General features: G+C 43.0%; 1 protein-coding gene and 1 pseudogene across 2 annotated transcripts; one reads left to right on the plus strand and one right to left on the minus strand.

Annotated features, from left to right (window-relative positions):
* The first annotated feature begins 709 nt into the window (after positions 1-709).
* On the plus strand, positions 710-12,798 carry LOC147990135 (uncharacterized; annotated as a pseudogene). The gene is made up of 2 exons (XR_015598720.1): positions 710-1,102; positions 11,524-12,798. The product of XR_015598720.1 is annotated as an uncharacterized LOC147990135 (transcript).
* On the minus strand, positions 6,162-14,625 carry LOC125548103 (replication protein A 70 kDa DNA-binding subunit C). Its single transcript, XM_048711787.2, has 2 exons — positions 14,166-14,625; positions 6,162-8,634 (listed from the first exon to the last, which is right to left on the minus strand). The coding sequence occupies exons 1-2, from the start codon at positions 14,471-14,473 to the stop codon at positions 6,300-6,302; spliced, it is 2,643 nt and encodes an 880-aa protein (XP_048567744.2). The 5' UTR covers positions 14,474-14,625; the 3' UTR covers positions 6,162-6,299.
* Between the last annotated feature and the right edge of the window lie 10,661 nt (positions 14,626-25,286).

Consider the following 25,286-nt stretch of genomic DNA (forward strand, 5'->3'; position numbering starts at 1 on the left):
TTCAATAGCAAAAGGTCTTTCCTTTTTTTCCGGCTATAAGATTCCTCTGCTTTGTCTCTCACTCTAGAATTTTGTATCGCCTAGCATCGGGTTACGCCTAGGACGAAGCTAGCTTGAGTGATGCACTTGGTAATTTTGTATACTCGACGAAATTGTAAAAGAGACTATTGTTACAAGGTGGGTTACAGCCTCAATTGCCCTAGGCCTGTCTCTGTCGTTAACTTTGATCATTTGAGATTTCAGTTGCTTACACATGGTGTGGGATCCAAGATCCTAATTCCTAAAGGTGATGGGAAGAAATTAGATCTATTGAAATTTAATACTCCCTCTGTTTAGTTTTATAAGATGTTTTAGACAGCTAAATTGAATGTCTTAAGTGTTGTCTTAAATGTCTAAACGCTCTTACAAAAATGAACGGAAGGAGTATATCAATTTGAGAGTAACAGGAGTCATGTTTGTCAAAGCACTGAGAAATTAATTAACTGGTCCAAATCTTGCTCCATCTTCGCCTGCTATTGCCGATGTAACATCGATCGACATCGACCTATACAATCGCTGCTACACATGAACCATCAGTTACCGCAAAGTGCAAAGTAACGAAGGCATGGTATGCATGCATCAGATGCCTACCGGACCGGAAGACTTGACGCCGGCAGGTCAGGTGTTGCATGCGTCTGGAATCAAGGTTTATACGCCAACGACGTTACCCGTCTGAACTGATATTTTTCCCCTTTTTTGAAATCGAAATATGTATATGACAACCGTGTAGCAGATTGCCAAAACTACCAAACGACCCAAGCGATGTCTGATCTCCATCGCATGGCTATTCCTCCCCTTCGCTCGTCTTCATCCCCGCACCACCACATGAATCTTCCTTGCCGTGGATTTGGCCCGCAAGGCACGCTGGCCTGAAGAGATGCGCTCACAAGCCCGGCCGCCCGGCCGCAGCGGGGAGATGGAGGACGCCTGCGCCGTGGTTCCGCGCTTCGCTGACATCTATGTGCGCCTCCTCGCCAGGCGCCGCGACCTCGATGGGCTGGGTCTCAACGCCGACGCGCTCCGCCTCTCGTCGCACCTCTTCGATGGCCACGGCGACGCCTAGGTACGCCCAGGACTAGAACTCCCTCCCATCTTCTCGGATTCATCACGAACGGCAGCCTAGGACTGGAAGCTCCCCGTTGTGCTTGTTTTGCTCCCTAAGACGGCGAGACGGCTTGATTTGTTGTTGATTCTAGATTGGGTTTGCATGTGATGCGGGGCGCAGCAGAGCACGTAGTGACATAGCAGAAGTACGGCGGCGAGCCGGCTTGATTTTTTACACTGACGCTCCTATTTGATCATCGTCCTTGCTGCTCTTATTCTGCAATGAGGCGGCTCCAAATCCATATACATTTGTTGCTCCTGTTTTTTTCACCAACGCCTCTTGTGGCTGCTACTGCTGCTCACCTCCCTGTTGCAACCCCTTGTAAGATTCAGTGTTGTCTGAAGCTTAGGTGAATAGACTAATCATTCCAATCAAGTTCAGTTATTTGCACGGCCGATGGATTGCAAAAGGCTCCAACAAATCACTATACAAAGGCCTGAAACACTAGCATTAAGATTCAGGGAGTTTGAATTGGGATCCCTAACCTACACAATCTCCTCTCCTGTACTTATATAGTAGAAAATGAACATCACACCTCTGTAAATTTTTGCACTAAGTTTGGGTTTACCACTGTATCGGTGCTCATCGACCTGAATCGGGCCTAGACGGCATAAATCAAGCACACTTGTGGTCCTAACAACCCACAAGTAGACCGACAACTCAAACGATTTTTTATTGGAAGCAACATGTAAACAATATTGCTAACGATTGGTTGTACCGGACGATATTACGACCTAAAAAACCCCATTGAAACGTTGAAAATAGTTCAGGTTTCATGTCCGGTAACATCTGCATAAACAGCATGGTAATTTTACATACTGCAGGTGCGGTAACTTATGCAGTCCAGGCCAGATAATTTTTTGGACCTAGGAACAAAATTCTTGAAATATACCCGGTAGCTTTTATGTGTATAGCATGCTAATTTACACATCATAGACCTAATAACTTATCTGCAACACCGTGCTAATTTCTATCGAGAAATTTTATTTGAAGAACAATACCTCGGTAATTTCTATGTAAATAGTATGATAATTTACGCAATGCATATCTGATAACTTATGTATGAACACCGTGGTAATGATATTGAAAACATAACCCCTATAATTTTGGCGTAAAGATCATGATAATTTATGCACCGCATACTCAAAGACATACGTATAAACTATGTGATAAGTTTGAACCCGAGGCCAAAAATTGTTGCAAAGACATATCCCGAGTAGCTTATGTGTAAATAGTATGGTACTATATACATGCAACATACTCAATAACTTAGGTACAAATACCATGGTAATCTTTTGCCGCAGTAAAAAGGCTGTTAAAAATGTACCCCCTCTAACTTATGTGTAAATACCTTGATAACATACACGCCACATATCTGATAACTTACTTAAAAACACCATGGTAACTTTTCACCCTTGAGGAAAAAAATTGTTGAAAACATCCATGATAACTTTTCTTTGCAAATAACATGATAATATATACACACCGATGACGTGATAATTTCATTAGCCTAGGCGTGGTAGCTTTTGACTCTCAAGAAAAGTCATTAGAACATACCAACATGAGATTGAGTTTTGAAGGTCTTAATCGCGATGGATTTTTTATGTGAAATTAGATTTTTGAATTGGACCGACTGTTTGAGTTACAAAACATTTTTAATTTTCAAATATACCCTTGATAACTTATATGAAAATAACACGGTGATATACGAACGGCATACCGGATAAATTACGTACACCATGATAACTTTAACCAAGGAGGGAAACAAGTTAAAATATATAGCCCTCTAATTTATGTGAAATATCATGGTAATATACGAACTGCATATCCAATAACTTACGTGTAAACATTGTGGTAACTTTTGACCAAGGGGGGAGTTGTTGAAAATTATAACCCCGATAACTTATATGGACATAGCACGATAGCTTGCATACCACATGGGTGGTAACATATGTAGCAGAGGCATGATAACTTTTGACCTGAAAAATGTCATTGGAACATACCAATATGGGATCTAGTTTTGAAGATCTTGTCGTGACGAATCTTTTATGTGAAAATGGTTTTTGCATCAAACCGACGGTTTGAGTTACAAAACATTTTGAATTTTTGAAATAAAGAGATTCTATGATGACATCCGCTTGTTTGCCCTGTAGTGCATACATACATATACATGTGAAGAAGCTTGTGAGAACCATTTTTATGTCCCGATAACTTATGTGAAAATAACATGATAGCTTACATACCACAGGCGTGGTAACTTATACAGCTCAGACATGATAACTATTGACCCAAAAAAAAGTCATCAAACATACCAACATGGGATCTAGTTTCGAAGATCTCGTCGAGACGAATCTTTTATGTGATAACAGTCTTTGCATCGGACCGACGATTTGGGCTACAAAACATTTTGAATTTCGGAATAAAGAGATTTTAGCATGACATCAGTTTTTTCCACTAGTGCATGTATGTAATTAAAGAAAGAAATAAACATGAAAGAAGCGAGTGAGTAGCATGCATGCATGCAATTAGAAGGAAAAAAAGAGGTGTGTGACAGTTTTGCTATCTGCCACACATGTGCTAAATAGTGCGGTCCTTTTGAAATTAGGCACTCATGGCAACAGAAGTGTAGGCAGAATCTATGGTCTATCTATGTACGGCTGATACAAACTTCAGTGGTCAGAGGGCCTACTAATAGGTCATATCAACCTGCAAAGAGCAGGAAGCTGCCTGCCATGGCACCTACGTAGAAGGCAGGGAACACGGAACAGCTACAAGAATTTGTTCCAAGTGTCAAGTTCCAGCTTTGGGAAACGTGTGGCTGGTCTGTCACCAAGGTTTCACATTGCATTATCGAGATTGATGTGATTAGAAGTGCAACTAACTTAGCATCTGAGGCAAAATTAAGGTTCAGTCGACATGGGTGGCGACCTAGCCATAGGATTGGTGGTGCATGAGGCTTCATTCTTTCGTGATTATGTCCGGTTAGTCTTTCCCTCCTGTAGCCATGTGTGGCTTTTTTTTTAAATCGTTTTTCGACTTATCTAGACCTTGTAAACGTTGCAATGATTAATTAAGAGTTATGTGCACCAATCAATACAAAGGCTGGATGTTTTATCCCTCATTTCGAGAGAAAAGAACATCCAAGGTAAAAGAAAAATGACAAGCACGTGCCAGACAGACCGGTTGGTACCAGCCGCAAGGGCAACGAAGAAACCTCTTTCTGGCAATAGGGTCTGGCCACTTTAGATCACGGAGCACTGTTAGAACTGAAAAAACACATTATGAAGTACTTCCTCGGTCTCATAATATAAAAACGTTTTTTTAGACAACATACTATACCATGGCTTTGGGGGCATTACCAAATGCCGAGGCCGGCTTGCGGTTGAGCAAGCGCATCGCGGCCAAGCCCAATACGGATGGCACACAACGCAGTCGTGTTATGCACAATGCCAAGCTTCACAACATTGAGCATACCACAGGCAATTCCGTTTGCAGTTGTATCTATTTTTGGTCGTGTGGTGATCGAGAAAGTTGCTACTCGTTTAGGAGTATCTCTTGGTTTGATTAATGTTTATATATAAGACACAAAGGATGGAAAGTTCTGACAGTCAGACGGACTGTCGAGACAGGGGTATGAAAGCCACACCGACCCGAAACACTTTTAATAATAAATCCCAAAATTTAAAAAATGGTCGCATGCTAATTGAAGAGAACGAGCGGCCGGGCTTTCTTGCCATATTTTTGTTTGTTAGTGCATGTCATTATCAGTATTTAATGTGTTCACACTAGTTAGCCTAATTTAAAAGAAACAACTTCACGTACAATTATTTTAGTTTTTCAAATTTTTAAAAAGTCATCTTTCAAACCGCGCATCGGAATTCAGATCCGTCTTCACTGTTGAATTCTTTGCGATGAGATCTTTGAAACTAGATCCCTCATGAGTATGTTTCGACGAAATTTTTTTGATGCCAACTTTGACGCTATATTGTGCAACTTCAGTACTGCTTTGTGCAAGTTTAGTACTACATGGTGCAATTTTTTTCAAACCTAGTTTTTTGAAGATGCATCCACAGTAGTTGTAGTTGCACACATAGTAGTCCTAGTTGGCACATGTATAGCCACAAAGTTGCACAATCTGATCCGCATAGTCGCATATGAGTTGTCATAGCTTGTAATGTAGTCTAGTTGCACACACATTGATGTTTAGTTGGCTTGTAACGTAGTCTAGTTACACACACATTGATGTTTAGTCGGCAGGAAGACTAGTTGCACACACATATGCTTAGTTAGCTTGTAATATAGTCTAGTTGCACACACATTGATGTTTAGTTGGCAGGACACTAGTTGCACACGCATTGATATTTAGTTGGCAGGACTAGTTACACACATATATACTCAGTTGGCGCGGCAATGTATTCTAGTTGCACAATGCAATACTTTAGTTGCACCATATAGCACCAAAATTGACATCAACAAAATTCGTCAAAACATACCTATGCGGGATCTAGTTTCAAAGATCTCGTCGCAATGAATCCAAAGATGAAAACGGATCTGAATTCCAACATGTGGTTTAAAAGATATAACTTTTTAAAGATTTAAAAGACAAATAAATGTGTTTCGCAGACTAGTCTATTTAATGCTAACACAAACCTCCACTAACTGACAAAAAAGACACACACTAAATAATTGCTATTTATAGATTATTAAGAACCAAAACTTACAATTTTAGGCCAGCCGCTCGCAAAGTGTAGCGAGCAGCCGGCCGCTCGCAAAGTGTAGCGAGCAGCCGGCCGCTCGCTAGACCGGTCCATAATAAATTTGGTCGGTAATAATCCGTGTGGCTCAGTGTACTGTACAGAAAAGATGCATCAAGTTACAAAACAAAAAGGTGCATCAAAATTTTCAAAAATCAACTTTTTAAGTTTCGAAATTTTGACTTTCGATTTTTTTTTCAAATTAAGGGTTCCATGGAGCCCGAGCTCCATTAACAACTACCGATTAGTGAGACCCTCCCCAGTTTGTTTTTTAAATATAGCAAACTAGTTCCCTTATCCAGTCAACATCTATTGACAATCAAGACCAGGTAGTGCAGACATGAAAATACTACAAGCAGTACCAAAGTAGAGAGCAGAAAATAAGTGATCGGACAAACTACTTAGCTACCAACATAGGATTGCCTGTTGTATCCTCCTGCCGCGGCGCCATTCGCATACGTCTGGCGCTGGTGGCCGGCAGCCTGCGCCGGACAGTCTCTCGCGAAGTGCCCAGGCTGATTACATTTGAAACACAGACCAGTGTTGGCGTTGCCGCCAACCGAAGAACTGTAGGAGGCAGCCTGCCCTGGACAGTCTCTTGAAAAGTGCCCAGGCTGGTTACATTTGAAACACAAGCCTGAGCTGGCATTGGCAGCTGAAGGACCATAGGAATTAGCCGCGAAGCCACTACCTGCTGCTGGTGTCGCTGATGGTGCAGTCGGCATCCCGCGAGATGCGCTGAATTGCTGCCCAAACTGATTTGGGCCACCCATATTCGCGGCATAGGAATTGTTGGAGGCTGGCACACTCTGTCCAGCTTCTGAGTTGGCGAAGCCAGCATTAACAGCAGGACCACCATTCAGCCCAGGGGAAGAGCCTGAAGCGTCCTCCGCCAAAAGACTATCAATGGCCCCCAGAAAAAAATGACTCTCTTTCACTGGGTCGTATCTTTCAGCCTTAACAATGTTGCACTTCACACGCGGCTCATCATTATAGACTTCTTCCTTGACTCTCAGCTTGAATAGGTATTGCTGAAATCGGACCTGCTGTATGATTTCTGCGAAACGTACATCGTCTTGCTCTTCATGCTTTATCCTGAAAAGATCTTGTGCTGAGAGGCCGATTATCTCCTGGCCAGCCTCTTGGAACGAAGTTGCAGGGGTGAACCCAGTATGATCCTGGATCTGGCACGACAGCAGGTATCTATACTCGCACGTTTCAGAGCTCTGATCGCATCTCTCACATAGCCACATCCCATCACCACTATTTGTGACCTTTTTGTTGCAGCTTTTACCATTAACCTCCCTGGCGCATGCTGGGTAACAAAAATTATCAGTGTAGATTTGTGAAATTGCACCTTGAACGGTGATCCAATCAGGCTTTTCTGATTGCCCCATGCGTTCATCCTTGATCTGTGCAGTTTTTTTCCGGACATCAGTCCTGCCCATGCTTGACATTTCCCCAGATAAGGAAGTGCAGGCAGCAATTTTTCCTTCAGTTATGTACCACTGCCTCAGCCTTTCAGCTTCTGGGAAATCTGGATTTATTTTTAACAAACTTGAGCTAGTTGTACCCACTGTTTTGCCGTTGAATTCACTAACTCGGCCAGATTTCAGCGCAAGTATAGGATTCAAACCAGAATCGCACAGCGACTGCAGCTGCTGACCTTCAGCATCACAGAAGTTACCCCAAAAGGTCATTTCCACACTGCAACCAGACATGTCCTTCAGTTGAAGAACTCTTTTCTGGGTTTCCCCACCATTCTTAAGCATTACTGTAAAAGAAGGCCTAACTGAAGTAACAACACCAAGCAAGTCTACCGTGGTATCTTTATCCATGTTTGCAATTTCGCTGATCTGCCGAAAATTGAACTGCTGCTTAGGGATGCTGCTATCATCACCAGAACAAACTTCTATAGATGATGAAGGCTCAAGGTTCATTTCATAGTCATTGTTTAAAGGGCTAAACCTCTTGTTTGCAGGTTTTAGCGATCCCCTGGATACCAAGTACACCTTATCAACCTCAATTAAGTCATAGAACTGATCAACTGCCGCGCCAAAGCATGTTGCACGAATTTCTCCACCATTTGCATCAAGGAGATCAAAGGAGAAGACTTTTCCGGGACCTCTTGCATTAACAAAGTTCTTGACCTGAACCTTCGCAGTCACCCTAGCCTTTATTGTCCATGTACGTTGGTATGGGTTCAGTGCAGAAATTGGAATAACACGAGAAGCAGCTTCATTCTTAGCAACTGGGCCACTATTTCTATGGGGTGGAGGTGGCTGCTGATATGAAGGCTGTGCAGGGCGCCCATATATATTGCCAGGAGGGCCAAAGCCCCCACCTGTGCCAGGAACCGCAAAACTTTGGTTTTGATGAGAGTTTGGCTGCACCACGTTAGCATTCATTGTGTTTTGTGCTGACATTGCACCATAAGTTCCACCAGACAACACATTGTTAGCACCAGGTTGAACAGACTGACAAATTGAAGAGCCCACGCCTGGGCCACCGTTGTTGGGTCTACCATATGACAGATTGTTACCAATCTGTTCCACCCTTGGAGCAACTGCAGACCCCAGCATGCCTGGGCCAGAATAGTTTCCACTGTTTGTTTGAGCAGCATTGGCCGGTAAGTTAGGCTCCTGTCCCTCAGGTAAGCTTTTCTCATAAATCTTTGGTGTCCCAATTTTGGGGCACTCACTTTGGAGAACTTCAAGTTTGACAACAATAACGATCCTGAAGCAATAGAAAAGAATTCAGCCCAACTGATTAGAAATCCATATACAAATATCAAATTGTTTAAAGCTATCTGGTTAGTTCTACCAGAAGATATTTGTTTTCTAGAAACAAACTAAGCTCATAAAACGGTACGAGAACAAGCAATTTGAAGACATAGGAGAATATAATAGCTAACATGCCCCTTTGTCTTTAGAATTAAAAATCTAGCCTTCATGTTTTCACAAAGGGAACAAACAAGGTTCCAAACACATGATGTAAATTGTTTCATTAATTGACACGGCAATCAACAATCAAAATAACAGATCGTAGGCCATAAGCATTGGCACAAAATAGAACACATTTTTTTCTGCAACAAACATACAGACATGATGCCATGGGTTATAAATTCCTACACAAGGTTATCACAAACTAGGAGGATGGAGCTTTCTTGTCGCTGGTAACCTGGTAAAACATGAGAAGCGAAATGTGTTTCATTGGATGGGAGTGCACTCACAAACAGACAACCGCATGCGAAATCACAGTAGAATATGAAATCAAACTTTCTTAGGGTCCTCGGAAGAATGAGATTGCAAGCAGGCTATGCATATTATTTGCATTAGATCAACATGAAACGTTCAACACATTCATTGACATAGCACTGCATCAAACACCAAACCCCCCTAATTTTGTCAACAGTACCCATGCCAAAGATAACTTATTCTGCTGGGATTGAATGAGAACTGAAAAGAAAATGAGTAATGGCATATATTCTGCTAGTAAAATGCTACAGGATTATCAGAAAACAATCAAATGAAGGCTTGAAGCTGAAATAAGACCAACATAATGTTTAACGCTTTAACCCACTCATTATCCCAAGAAGCCGGCTGCAAGCAATAAATAACAATTTACAATAGCATCCAAAACATTATTGTATCCTGCAAGTTCCCTAGGGCTCATAGGGCAGTTATTGCAAATGGGGCATCTCCACATGTTGAATATCAACGGCACCAGTGGCGGTGCCACCGTAGGGGCTGGTATGGGCGGCCGCCCCCGGTAGCCAGAAGCAGGCAAACAAAAAATTACTATTTGTTTTTTACGTGGGCCAACACTTAACTAACGACGCAGCCCAGTTGCACATGCAGGCCAAAGCCCAAAACTAGCTTGCAGGTTATCCCACACCCAAGCCGACCAGGCAACAGGAAATCCCCAACAGAGCAAGCGCGATCCCTAACTTAGGCATCGCCGTCGCCGCCGACGACACTGAGCTCCGCATAGCCGGACGCCTGGCACCTGGCAAATCCATGAATGGGCGAACGAGAAGCAGTCCCGGGGGCATCCAGCGTGGGAGGCAGTGGCGGCGCCACAGCATCAAGCTCGCGCAAGCAGAGAGTTGCAGTTTGCAAAGGCAGCAAGCGCAACCAGCAGGTACACACTGATACTGTCCAGTCCATTTTCTTCTAACATTCACCTTCAATTTCTACTTTTCTAGCCAATTACTGAACATGGTGATGTTGTAATGTAGGGAATCTATAAGAAAATGAAACCAATTGCTGCTTATTTTGGAACTACCCCAATTACTGAACCACAAGTGCAGTCTGCTCAAGTGTATAATTAACCTGAATTTGTTCATGAACTTGAAGTGTCTAATGAAGGATCTGATGCAAACATTTCACATGCTCCTGTTCTTGAACTTGAGGTGGCTAATGAGACCTCTGATGCTAACATTTTGCAAGCTCCTATTCAAGGGTTTAGTCAAGCTGACATTGAACCTGATCCGGTACTTCGGCAACAAATCGGAGAAAATACTTACCCAGAAATTAGAGATGCACTTAGGAGGGAATATTTGAAGAATGGTCCATGTCAGCCGCTTGGGCATGATTTTCCTTGCAACATTAATACAGATAATAGGGTATTCAGAGAGGAATGGTTTGAGGGGTTTGATTGGCTAGAGTACAGTGTAGACAAAAACCATGAATAATGTTTTTTGCTGCTTTCTTAAGCAGTCAGCAAGCCATGTAAGTTTGGGGGCAATGTCTTCAAGCAGGATGGGTATAAAAACTGGAAGAAGGCAGTGGAATATTGCAGGCTTCATGTAAGTTTGATAAAGAGTGCTCACAACAATGCAAGAAGACATTGTGCAGATTTCAAGAATCAGAAACAGAGTGTGGCATATGCAATCACTACTCAAACTGAGAGGGGCCATCTTCAATATCAAGACATTTGTTGGCTGTTATGGGTGTTGTGAGGTTTCTTCTTAGTCAAGGGCTTGCTTTCCATGGCCATGATGAGTCTAAGACTTCAAGAAACATGGGTAGTTTTCGTGAGATGTTGAATTGGTATGCTAAAAGATGCAAAGCTGCAGCTGATGAACTCAATGATAAATTGATAATGCTCCTCGGAATCATCAAATGGCTTGTCATGATATCCAGAAGCAAATTGTACATGCTTGCGCAGAAAAACCACCGAGGTCATCATGACTGAGCTTGGGGATGGTCATTTCTCTCCACCAACAACAAGTGGCTATCATTGTGAGGTTTCTAAACATAAAAGAAGATATTTTGGAAAGGTTACTTGGTGTCAAGCATGTTGTCAACACCACATCTGCGTCTCTCAAAAGATCCTTGAGTGAAGTGTTTGCTAACCATAAATTATCGATGTCTAGATTGAGAGGTCAATGGTATGATGGAGCCTCAAATACGCGGGGGCACTAAATGATTAAAGAAACTAGTGTTAGATGAAACTCCTCGTGCATTATATGTTCACCGCTCCGCCCATCAGCTTCAATTACTAGTTGTGGCTTTTGTGAAGGGCATTCTTGCCGTTAGTGATTTCTTTGGATATGCAAATATGATTGTAGTCATGGTTACTGATCTTTTGTTGACTTGTTCCCAATGCTGTGTTTTGTAGGTCAGTGCTTCCTTGTGAAAGAAAAAATGCATCGCTACAAAAGCTTCATACCAAAATTGTGTGGCAAGTAGAGAATGGGGAGATTCTTAAAGGAAGAAGCAAACATCAAGAGACGACTTTAGCAAGACCTGGTGATACGCGATGGGGGTCTCATCATAGAACATTGATTCGGTGATTCAAGTGTATGCAATTTGCCAATTTCTCATGATGGGGAAGATGCTGATGATGGAAGCAAAGTATCAGGTTTGATGAAATATATGGAGGTCTTTGAATTTGTTCTAAATCTTGCATTTGATGCTTAAAGTGCTTGGTTTGACTAATGACTTGTGACAAGCATTGCAACAGAAGGACTAAAATATAGTAGTAAGTGCAATGGAAATGATTGTGTCTGAAAAGTTTATTGCAGCAGCTGAGGGATGAAGGATAGGAGCCACTTCGTTTTGTGTTGAGAGAGAGATACTAGTGCCTAGTATGAATGAGAATATTCCAGCAAGGAGTTCCACAAAATGGTTTGTGCTTCCATCACTGTTTGTAAAGCGTCCCTAAAGCGACGCTTAAGCGTCAGAGCACCCTCCAGGCTCAAAGCATCCAGCTCGCTTTAGACATGTGTCTAAGGCGTCCGCCTTATAGACATTAAAGCGTCTTAAGTGCCTGCTTAGGCGTCTTAAGTGCCCGCTTAGGCGTCCTGATTGGCACATTAGTGCAGAGAGGACGCCTTAGACTTGCCAGGCAGGGGAACAGAGATTTCTGGCGGGAAAAGGGGCTGGGCGGGAACACAAGGGCGGGAAAACTGGGCTCACAGGTTAAACAGTTACAGGAGGGGAAAGAAAGAGAGAGAACCAAAACCTCTGCTGTTACCTGCTGCTGCTGCCTCAGATCTGCACCAGCTTGTCATGCCTTTCCTGCTCTGTTATGTGTTATGCTATGCACAGCTCCTCTGCTGTTAGCTGCTGCTGCTGCCTCTCTTATATTAGTTGGTTGGTTCCTTACTGCTTAGTGGATGGATTAGAATAATGGCTACTAATGCATATGTGCTCACTCGTGGATTAGAGTCAAGGTATGTATGTCTCACCTAAATGGTACTCTATTCTACTGCCCATCAGGTTCAGAGTCTGTCTAAAGTGTCGCCTCGCTTTACGCTTAAGCAATGAGGCACCCCCCAGCGCCTCGCTTCGCTTTACCGCTTTTAAAACATTGGCTTCCATCACTACAAGATTGAAATACTCAAGGTTCTTGAAGAAGCATAGCTGAGATGAACAATCGACTTAGTAAGACTTAAACAAGGTTATTGATATGCATTACGATTTACGAGTCTAGATCCTAGAGACTCATTTAGCAGATTTAATCATGAGAAGCTACTTGAGCTTGCATCTATTTTCTCAGTTGACTTCAATCAAGAAGACCAATATCATTTGGATGGTCAGCTCAAGATATAAATTGATACGATGAAAAGGTCTGCTGTTTTTTGTGGTTGTGATAGTCTCGCTAATCTTCCTCTCAAGTTGGTTGAAACTAAGGAACATTTACAATTTCCTTGCCTCGGCAGGATTTTCCTTTCATTCTTCCTCTATATTGTTTGCGAAATCTGGTTCTTTTGGGGTTATAGTCGATGGTTCTCTTTCTTAGTTCCATCTCTACTGCAAAACTGGACATGAGAGTTTCTTCTCATCCAGCTCCTCGCGAATGGAATGAGAAAGCATGTAAATTTCTCTAATTCATAATATTCCAAAATATTACGGTACGGATAGATGGCTTCTTATTTTTAATGGAATGAAATAAATATTCGCGCTTTCTGACACAGAATCCCCTAGAAGGGTTGGTTTATCGGCTCATCAAACTTGCTTTGACTTTGTCAGTAGCGACGGCATCAGTTGAAAGAGTTTTCTCAGCGACTAACATCATAAAGACAGATTTGACAAATAAGATATCTGATAATTGGTTGAATGATATGATGATATGCTATCCTGAGCGAGAAATATTTGCTAGAATTGATAACAAGAAGATTATTGAAAATTTTCATGGCTTCAGGAACCTTAGAGGCCATCTACCAAACCATCCTCGTATAATTACAACTTCAGTAAATACTTTTCTTAGCTGTTGTTTCAAACTATTAGCATACTTGTGCTAAGATATATATTGATATGCAGCTTGTTCACTAGTTGTAGGTACCTATTAGAATTGGAGTTGGACATTTTGGGCCAGGGAATGAATGATTCAAGCAGCGGGAGTCCATGTTAGTAGCTCTCTATGGCATTTATGTTGTCTTTTGTGTTTTTTGGTGGTTGCGCCACCTAGTTGTTGAGAATCTTGAACTATTTTGAACCATTAGTTATGTTAATTTTCGAGTGCATCTAGCTTCGCATTTGAGTTTTATGAGTTTTGGTTCAGCGGACTTGCATTTGTACGTTAAAATTTTGAGACCTTAAATGTTTCGCCCCGGTAAGTTCAATTCCTGGATCTACCACTGACAGGCACCAACTAGACGCGCCTACCTGCAACTCAATCAAGAAACTAACACAAAGATACCACCTTTGCTGAAATCGCTGGTGCCCCGGACAAATCGACAGCCGAGTACTAAGCCAGGCAAGCAGATCAAGATCCAATCAAGGGCAAAGGGAGAGAATAAATGTCGGTTGACGCACCTGCGTTTCTGGATGGTGTTGCACGTCATGTCCGTGAGGTGGACGATGGAGCCGACGCGGAGGGTTCCGTCCTTTATGAGGTCGTTGAGGCCGGTGCCGAGCATGGACTGCTGGGAGTGGACGCCGTCGGAGAGCAGCATGCGGAACCGCTCCGAGTGCTGCGCCGCGGCCGCCGCCGCGGTCGTGTTCTTGGCGACGACGGGGCGAAGGTCCGCGACCTGCAGCACCGGCTGGAACGTCGCCGGCCCGTTCGGGAGCTCCCATATCTCCGTCACCGCGCCCGCCGTCAGCGGCGGCGGCGCCTCCATCGAATCGGCGGAGGGGAGGGGAGGGGAGGAGGTTTCGAATTTGGGGGAGGGTTTTGCCGTTGGTGGTGTGCGGTGTGGTTGGGGGGAAGCGGCGGCGGTGTACGGGAGGAGAGGAGGGCGCGGTTTGTGGGGTGGAATGTGGGATTGGTGGGGGGTGGGCGGTGGGCGGTTCATGGACCGGGTGCACAGTGGGTGTTTCGAGAAATTTCGGCCCGGGGGGATCAGGGAAATGGAGGGAGAGCGGAATTTCATTTTGGGAATGCCCGCGAACGGGGAAAGAGGAATTCGCAGGGGACACCTACTCGGTTGGCCTGCTTTTTCTTTTTACATTTACATGGAACACTTGTATTCCATTTACAACGCGTCAGAATCGCCGGTTACAGCACGGGCTATATCAACAGGGTAATTATCATACCAAACTCGACTAGATGTATGGTCTACCCCTGTACCCAACGCCGCTAGCACATGCGCTGGCTTGTTACATACACGAGAAACATGAGAAATCTCAGTTTGTGCATTTTAACTTTATCTCTCCGAACACGAGTAGACTGAAGTCAAATGAGGTAGACCCAATAGCTTGCTTGAGCATCAGGCTATCAGTTTCAAAAATAGCTTTTTGAATCCCTATCTAATCCGCCAGACTTGCAGCTTTTAGTAGGGCCATCATTTCTGTATGCAAAGCATTCGACATATGCTACAATTCCCCCACTGCTGCAAGTAGAACTTCTGAAGAAGTATTCCTACAGATTATCCCCCATCCTCCATGCCCGGTTCTTACATCATAAGCGCCATCCACATTAACCTTTGTTATTTCCACGGGTGGGGGATCTGAGGAAGACCTGGATTCGGGGGTCCACAGGTGTCCGGCATATTCAAGCATGGGCCGGGCTGATGGGCCGTGAAGATAGAGTGAAAGGTTATCCTCCGTGTTCGGATAGGACTCCTGGATGTGTGGAAGGCAAGATTGGAGTCCGGATGTATTGTTTCCTTCCCTCGTGTACTGACTCTATACCCCCCCCCGGTGCATATATAAACCGAAGGGTTTAGTCTGTAAAGATCATCAGAATTTATATAGTCTAGACATCTAGGGTTTAGCCATTACGATCTTGAGGTAGATCAACTCTTGTAACCCCAATATTCATCAAAGTCAATCAAGTAGGAAGTAGGGTTTTACCTCCATCAAGAGGGCCCGAACCTGGGTAAACATCGTGTCCCCTTTGTCTTTTGTTACCTTCGATCCTCGGACACACAGTTCGGGACCCCCTACCCGAGATCGTCCCTTTTTGACACCGACATTGGTGCTTTCATTGAGAGCTTTCTTTGTGTCATCGATGGAAGGATCGGCGGCTCGCCTTGTCATTAATAACAGCATCACCTCTGGAAGGGCCCTAGCTCCAGGACAGGTCCTCCAGTTTGGCGGTTTCACCATGGGCGCCCGCTTGGCCGTTAAGCCAAAGGCAGCCCCCGCAATCTCCAAACATCATCTTCACATCGGCCTCGAACACTCCAAAAAGATGGATCCAGCAGATGCCTCGTCCTTGAATGAACTGCTAGATCATATCGCCGCCCTGGGGGTCGCAACAGACTATGATCGGATCGGGCTTAAACCCGACCAGAGGGAGATCAAGTCCCCACCGACCACCCATCTGGTAGCGGTCATGGAGGAACAAGCCGAGAATACTTCTCCCCCTAAGTTAAGAACAAGCTATGTTCGGATTTCAGAGCCCCGCGTGCCGGATACCTGTTGGGGAACGCAGTATTTCAAAAAAGAATCCTACGATCACGCAAGATCTATCTAGGAGATGCATAGCAACGAGAGGGGGAGAGTATGTCTACGCACCCTCGTAGACCGAAAGCAGAAGCGTTAAGTAACGCGGTTGATGTAGTCGAACGTCTTCGCGATCCAACCGATCAAGTACCGAACGCACGACACTTCCGCGATCTGCACACGTTCAGCTCGGTGACGTCCCTCGTACTCTTGATCCAGTTGAGGTTGAGGGAGAGTTTCGTCAGCACGACGGCGTGATGACGGTGATGATGAAGTTACCGACGCAGGGCTTCGCCTAAGCACTACAACGATATGACCGAGGTGGAAATCTGTGGAAGGGGGCACCGCACACGGCTAAGACAACTGTCAACTTGTGTGTCTATGGGGTGCCCCCTTCCCCGTATATAAAGGAGTGGAGGAGGGGAGGGATGGCCTCTCTATGGCGCGCCCAGGGGGGGATTCCTACTCCCAATAGGAGTAGGTTTCCCCCTTTCCCTAGTTGGAGTAGGAGAAGAAGGAAGAGGGAGAGAGAGGGAAGGAAAGGGGGGCCGGCCCCCTCCCAATTCGGATTGGACTTGGGGGGCACGCGCCTCCCACTTGGCCGCCTCCTCCTCTCTCCCACCATGGCCCATTAAGGCCCATTAACTCCTCGGGGGGTTCCGGTAACCCCCCAGTACTCCGGTATATGCCCGAACTCATCTGAAATCATTCCGGTGTCCAAACATAACCTTCCAATACATCAATCTTCATGTCTCGACCATTTCGAGACTCCTCGTCATGTCCGTGATCACATCCAGGACTCCGAACTACCTTCGATACATCAAAACACATAAACTCATAATACCGATCGTCATCGAACGTTAAGCGTGCGGACCCTACGGGTTCAAGAACTATGTAGACATGACCGAGACTCATCTTCGGTCAATAACCAATAGCGGAACCTGGATGCTCATATCGGTTCCTACATATTCTACGAAGATCTTTATTGGTCAAACCGCATAACAACATACGTTGTTCCCTTTGTCATCGGTATGTTACTTGCCCGAGATTCGATTGTCGGTATCATCATACCTAGTTCAATCTCGTTACCGGCAAGTCTCTTTACTTGTTCCGTAATGTATCATCCCATAACTAACTCATTAGTCACATTGCTTGCAAGGCTTATAGTGATGTGCATTACCGAGAGGGCCTAGAGATACCTCTCCGACAATCGGAGTGACAAATCATAATCTCGATCTATGCCAACTCAACAAACACCATCGGAGACACTTGTAGAGCATCTTTATAATCACCCAGTTATGTTGTGACGTTTGATAGCACACTAAGTGTTCTTTCGGTATTCGGGAGTTGCATAATCTCATAGTCATAGGAACATGTATAAGTTATGGAGAAAGCAATAGCAATAAACTAAACGATCATAGTGCTAAGCTAACGGATGGGTCAAGTCAATCACATCATTCTCTAATGATGTGATCCCGTTTATCAAATGACAAATATGGTTAGGAAACTTAACCATCTTTGATTAACGAGCTAGTCAAGTTGAGGCATACTAGTGACACTCTGTTTGTCTATGTATTCACACATGTACTAAGTTTCCGGTTAATACAATTCTAGCATGAATAATAAACATTTATCATGATATAAGGAAAATATAAATAACAACTTTATTATTGCCTCTAGGGAATATTTCCTTCAGTCTCCCACTTGCACTATAGTCAATAATCTAGTTCACATCGCCATGTGATTTAACACCGATAGTTCACATCTTTATGTGACTAACACCCATAGTTCACATCGCCATGTGACCAACACTCAAAAGGTTTACTAGAGTCAATAATCTAGTTCACATCGCTATGTGATTAACACCCAAGAGTAATAAGGTATGATCATGTTTCGCCTGTGAGAGAAATTTTAGTCTACGGGTCTGCAACATTCAGATCCGTATGTATTTTGCAACTTTTTCTATGTCTACAATGCTCTGCACGGGGCTACTCGAGCTAATTGCTCCCACTTTCAATATGTATCTAGATTGAGACTCAGAGTCATCCAGATCGGTGTCAAAACTTGCATCGATGTAACTCTTTACAATGAAATTTTGTCACCTCCATAACCGAGAAACATATCCTTATTCCACTAAGGATAATTTTGACCGATGTCCAGTGATCCACCCCTGGATCACTATTGTACCCTCTTGCCAAACTCTTGATGAGGTACACAATAGGTCCGGTACACAACATAGCATGCTTTATACAACCTATGACTGAGGCATAGGGGATGACTTTTCATTCTCTTTCTATTTTCTGCCGTGGTCGGGTTTTGAGTCTTTACTCAACTTCACACCTTGCAACATAGGCAAGAACTCCTTCTTTGACTATTCCATTTTGAACTACTTCAAAATCTTGTCAAGGTATGTACTCATTAAAAAAATATATCAAGCGTCTTGATCTATCTATATAGATCTTGATACTCAATATGTAAGTAGCTTCACCGAGGTCTTTCTTTGAAAAACTCCTTTCAAACATTCCTTTATGCTTTCTAAATTTTTTTACATCATTTCCGATCAACAATATGTCATTCACATATACTTATCAAAAAAACTGTAGTGCTCCCACTCACTTTCTTGTAAATACAGGCTTCATCGCAAGTCTGTATAAAACCATATGCTTTGATCACTTTATCAAAGCATATATTCCAACTCCAAGATGCTTGCACCAGTGCATAGATGGATCGCTGGAGCTTGCACACTTTGTTAGCACATTTAGGATTGACAAAACCTTCTTGTTGCATCATATACAACTCTTCTTTAAGAAATTCATTAAGGAATGCAGTTTTGACATCCGTTTGCTAGATTTAATAAAACGCGACAACTCCTAACATGATTCAGACAGACTTTTAAGCATCGATACGAGTGAAAAAATCTCATCGTAGTCAACACCTTGAACTTGTCGAAAACCTTTTGCGACAATTCGAGCTTTGTAGATAGTAACACTACTATCAGCGTCTGTCTTCCTCATGAAGATCCATTTATTCTGAATGGCTCACCGATCATCGGGCAAGTTAATCAAAGTCCATACTTTGTTCTCATACATAGATCCCATCTTAGATTTCATGGCCTTAAGCCATTTCGTGGAATCTGGGCTCATCATCGCTTCCTCATAGTTCATAGGTTCGTCATGGTCTAGTAACATGACTTCCAGAACAGGATTACTGTACCACTCTGATGCGGAATGTACTCTGGTTGACCTACGAGGTTCGGTAGTAACTTGATCTGAAGTTTCATGATCATCATCATTAACTTCCTCACTACTTGGTGTAGGTATCACTGGAACTAATTTATGTGATGAAATACTTTCCAATTCGGGAGAAGGTACAATTACCTCATCAAGTTCTACTTTCCTCCCACTCACTTCTTTCGAGAGAAACTCTTTCTCTAGAAAGGATCCACTCTTAGCAACAAAGATCTTGCCTTCGGATCTGTGATAGAAGGTGTACCCAACAATTTCTTTTGGGTATCCTATGAGGACGCACTTCTCCAATTTGGGCTTGAACTTATCAGTTTGAAACTTTTTCACATAAGCATCGCAACCCCAAACTTTAAGAAACGACAGCTTTGGTTTCTTGCCAAACCATAGTTCATACGGTGTCGTCTCAACGGATTTAGATGGTGCCCTATTTAACATGAATGTAGTTGTCTCTAATGCATAACCCCAAAACAATAGTGGTAAATTGGTAAGAGACATCATAGATTGCACCATATCTAATAAAGTACGGTTACGACGTTTGGACACCATTACGCTGTGGTGTTCTAGGTGGCGTGAGTTGCGAAACGATTTCACATTGTTTCAAATGAATACCAAACTCATAACTCAAATATTCGTCTCCGCGATCAGATCGTAGAAACTTTATTTTCTTGTTACGATGATTTTCCACTTCACTCTGAAATTCTTTGAACTTTTCAAATGTTTCAGACTTGTGTTTCATTAAGTAGATATACCCATATCTTCTCAAATCATCTGTGAAGGTCAGAAAATAATGATACCCGTCGCGAGCCGTAATACTCATCAGACCATATACATCGATATGTATTATTTCCAATAAGTCAGTGGTTCGCTCCATTGTTCCGGAGAACGGAGTCTTAGTCATCTTGCCCAAGAGGCATGGTTCGCAAGCATCAAATGATTCAAATCAAGTGATGCCAAAAATCCATCCACATGGAGTTTCTTCATGCGCTTTACACCAATATGACCTAAACGGCAGTGCCACAAATATGTTGCACTATCACTATCAACTTTGCATCTTTTGGCATCAATATTATGAATATGTGTATCATTACGATCGAGATTCAATAAACCATTTATATGAAGTGTATAACCATAGAAGGTTTTATTCTATAGACAGAACAACAATTATTCTTTGACTTAAATGAATAACCGTATTGCAATAAACATGATCCAATCATATTCATGCTCAACGCAAACACCAATAACATTTATTTTGGTCCAACACTAATCTCAAAAGTACAGGGAGTGCACGATGATGATCATATCAATATTAGAACCACTTCCAACACACATCGTCACTTCATTCTTAACTAGTTTATGTTCATTCTGCAACTTCCATTTCGAGTTACTAATCTTAGCAACTGAACCGGTATCAAATACTCAGGGGTTACTATGAACACTAGTAAAGTGCACATCAATAACATGTATATCAAATATACCTTTGTTCACTTTGCCATCCTTCTTATCCGCCAAGTATTTGGGGTAGTTCTGCTTCCAGTGACCATTCCCTTTGCAGTAGAAGCACTCAGTTTCAGGCTTAGGTTCAGCTTTGGGCTTCTTCACGGGAGTAGCAACTTGCTTGCTATTCTTCTTGAAGTTCCCCTTCTTCACTTGCCCTTTTACTTGAAACTAGTGGTCTTGTCAATCATCAACACTTGATGCTTTTCTTGATTTCTACCTTCGCCGATTTCAACATCGCGAAGAGCTCGGGAATCGTTTTACGTCATCCCTTGCATATTATAGTTCATCACTAAGTTTCAGTAACTTAGTGATAGTGACTAGAGAACTCTGTCAATCACTATCTTATCTGGAAGATTAACTCCCACTTGATTCAAGCAATTGTAGTACCAGACAATTTGAGTACATGCTCACTAGTTGAGCTATTCTCCTCCATCTTGTAGGCAAAGTACTGTCAGAGGTCTCATACCTCTCGACACGGGCATGAGTCTGAAATACTAATTTCAACTCTTGGAACATCTTATATGCTCTATGGCATTCAAAACATTTTTGAAGTCCCGGTTCTAAGCCGTAAAGCATGGCGCACTAAACTATCAAGTAGTCATCATACCGAGCTTGCCAAACGTTCATAACGTCTGCCTCTGCTCCTGCAATAGGCCCGTCACCTAGCAGTGCATCAAGGACATAATTCTTCTGTGCAGCAATGAGGATAATCCTCAAATCACGGAGCTGGTCCGCATCATTGCTGCTAACATCTTTCAACATAGTTTTCTCTAGGAACATATCATAAATAAAACGGGGAAGCTATACGCGAGCAATTGATCTACAACATAGATATGCTAATACTATCAGGACTAAGTTCATGATAAATTAAAGTTCAATTAATCATATTACTTAAGAACTCCCGCTTTGATAGACATCCACTACAAAAAAATACACTTCCGTGATGATACGTGTTTGTCACAGTAGGTCGCGTTTTTTGTCATGCATGTACATCCATGACAAATTTATGACAGAATCAAGATAGTCATACCTGTGCTGTCGTAGAAGTGTTCCATGACATTACCAAAATTATCATCACGGAAGTGTCCACTTCCATGACGATAAATCGCACGTCACAGAAGTGCTTTCGTCAAGGGTGACCGACACGTGGCATCCACCGTAACGGAACGCCGTTAAGCCATCGGGTAGGGTTTTGGATCCGATAACCCGTTAACAGCCCCGACCAATGGGGATTTTCCATGTGTAAAATCATCATTGGCTAGAGGAAACACGTGTTGGCTCATCGTTCGGACAGATGTCATCCACTCACTGGACAGAAGGCGCCTATGATACGTCGACACGTGGCACGGCCCAACAGTGGCCCATTTCTATGAAAAGGCCGGCTCGTTTGACTTGGTCAAAAGTTGGCGGGCCGGCCCATGGAAAGACTATTAACGACCTGTTCGCATATAGCCCATTTACAACCCGCTAATCCAAGGCCCGTTACGCCCTATCCGAATTAGGCCCAGTAGCGTCATCTCGGCCATCCAATATGATTCCAGCCCGTTTTCACTTCTGGCCCATGTATAGCCCATGACGTCCTTCAACCCATATGAGGCCCTTTGTAACTCTTGGCCCATTAGCGGCCCGTGCTGAAACTGGCCCGTAATGAACAATGTATTACTTTACACCCATTAACGGCCCGTGGTGAAACTGGCCCGCAATGAACAGTGTATCACTTTATACCCATTAATGGCTCGTTATTCCGTTGGGCCGTTTCCAGCCCAAGTTAACTTTCGGCCTTCTGAGGGCCCATTTTATTCTTGGGCTCATTTGCAGCATTCGGTTACTTACGGCCCGTTACTGTCATTTTCTGCTTGTGGGCCAAATTCAGCCCGTCGTTACAGTCGGCCCGTTTGTGGACCGTTAGTCTGTTGGGCCATTTTCCTAGCATCACCAAATACGGCCTATTAACGGCCAGTTATGGTCAACCCATAAACATACGATTTCCATTAAAGGCCCGTACAAGACCCATAAATGAGTCGGCGGCCCATGGATCCTACGAGACATAGAAGGCCCATGGATCCTACGAGATGTAGAAGGCCCATGGATCTGACGGCCCGTGAAGGGCCATGGTCGGGCGAGCTGGCCCCCGTTTGAACGATATAGCATATTCAAAGAATTATCCTACTTAATACTATCACCTCTGAAAAGCATACACTATACAACAAAGAGATCAAGGCATAGAAAGGTAGAATAATCCTACACTATACAATAAAGAAATTACAGCCGATTATACCCACTGGGCATTATGGTTCGGCACAGGTGATAATAAAGCATACACAAACAACAAATTACATACACTGGGCAAATACAGCTCATACATCATGGACACGCATCAACTTAACTCTATTTGAACTATAATCTCTTCAGAAAATAGGATTGGCCGGATTCATATAGCACAAATTCCAGTCTACAAAATCTCTAATTCCTTCATGGTTACCTCAGTGTCTTGTTTCATTTTTTTGACTCCTGCATCTAATACCTGCATGTTCGGTCTCAACTTGTTGATTATACGTTGACAATCATGTACACATTGTCTTGCCACCTCTAATTGATGCTCGAGAACATCAGCACATTCCAATTCTAATCCATAATCATTCAGTAACGGCCATGCCACACTGCTCGCAGATCTTTATGTTGATGTCACTTCATCCTGAAATATTTCTGTAAGTACACATGACTAGGGCAAAAATATAGTTACAACAGTGAAGCGAACAAGACACTATTTTGTACTACATGGCAAAACAGGACTAACAATAATGTTACACGTCACTTTAAAAAAAAATGTTACACGTCATGAAGCATAAGCCGGTGATATTTTAAAAATTATAAAAAAGATAGTCTGTGCAGCCTGCATACAAAAATCCCTCTTAGCTCACCAGAGGAGCATGATGTTGGGGCTCAATCGAAAACACAGACAAGTTACAAATTTAGACAGCACGTTGCGTATAAGTAAGCAAGCAGTTGGCCATTCTGTGACTCAATTAAAGTCTTAGGGAGCATAATGAACAACAGAGGGTTTCATACAAACATACTACAACAGGCAAAACTATGCAATCATTAGCGTAGTATAAACTAGATTGTGAGCCTCATGCAACAATAGTTGGTTAATAGACTTCAAAGCTTCAGGCACACTTCGACAGAGTAATTAAATGGTAAGGCCTTTAATTATGTCAACTAATAGTGATACAAGTACCGAACATCAGGCATGATTATTTGGGCATCTCATTAACTGAGGACAAATAAAGCAATTGAAAAGAGAAAATTAACTATGCCTGAAACAAACAAGGAATTGAACTGTTTAGTTGCATACAGTGACTTACCTTAGCAGGTTGAAGAGGCTCAGCGCAGATCCTACTTCTCTTGCAAGGCTCCTTCCTAACATCTTGTACTTGGAAATCCTCAATCTTATCTTCGTTGCACCCCCTCTGCAAGGTGACACAAACTAGTTACTCGTCTCCTTGGAAGATAAATATGCATACTTTCCAGTATGTGAACACAAAATAATGAGATTATAACAAAACAACACCACATAATGAAACATGCCGCATCTCTTGCACTTGCACACAATGAAATGAGCGTTTACTATGTCTGCACTATGTAAAAACTAGGCATACCTTCGAACTGGATCTCCAGGTACTCTTGGAGAGCCTACTGTAGTGTACAGCCAAACCTTTATGTCACCTATGAGTTAGAAAAGGCCCCACTACAGCAGCCCTTAATGTTTAAATCATTGACAAGCTCTGTTAGAGTGTTAGGTCAAGAACAGCAAGTAATCAGAGCAAACATTCCTAGTATGGCTGGCTGATGCAAACAAGCAATTGAACAGATGTGTGAGCAAATCTTACATATCAAGAAAAGAAGTAAAGAAGGAGGCTTAAAGACCATCACTTGACTGACCAGATTTAAGGGGCATTTAAACATCATGTGCAATGTATGAACTAACATAAACATTGCATATTCCAGATTCTACAATGGAATGCACATGTATTAGGTTATGCCATGTATGATGATGCCTAAATGTACAGATAGCAGGCATGAGTGATTCATCATTGCACGCACAATTGAATTGCAGGTTAAGGGCCAGTTTGATTCCGCCTTTTTAGGGCATATTGTCAAAATAAGCCATAGAAGATGTAAAGAAGTCATTTTTGAGTTATGGGCTTAGGCTTAACTAATTTCGCTTTGGAGGAGGGTGTTTCGGGTAGAACCTCACTAAAAATTGAAGGGAAGGGGAATAGTGAAATGACTATGTTGTCTG

The sequence above is a fragment of the Triticum urartu genome, chromosome 1A (genome assembly GCF_056163025.1).
Source record: "Triticum urartu cultivar PI428250 chromosome 1A, HENAU_Tu73, whole genome shotgun sequence".
NCBI classification, from domain to species: domain Eukaryota; kingdom Viridiplantae; phylum Streptophyta; class Magnoliopsida; order Poales; family Poaceae; genus Triticum; species Triticum urartu.

Bases quoted from the DNA above. Each gene is read 5' to 3' on its own strand.
- LOC125548103 (XM_048711787.2), bottom strand. From the start codon at position 14,473: ATGGAGGCGCCGCCGCCGCTGACGGCGGGCGCGGTGACGGAGATATGG. The intron at 8,635-14,165 runs GTGCGTCAACCG...CTATTGCTTCAG, and splicing joins AACACCATCCAGAAACGCAG to GATCGTTATTGTTGTCAAAC.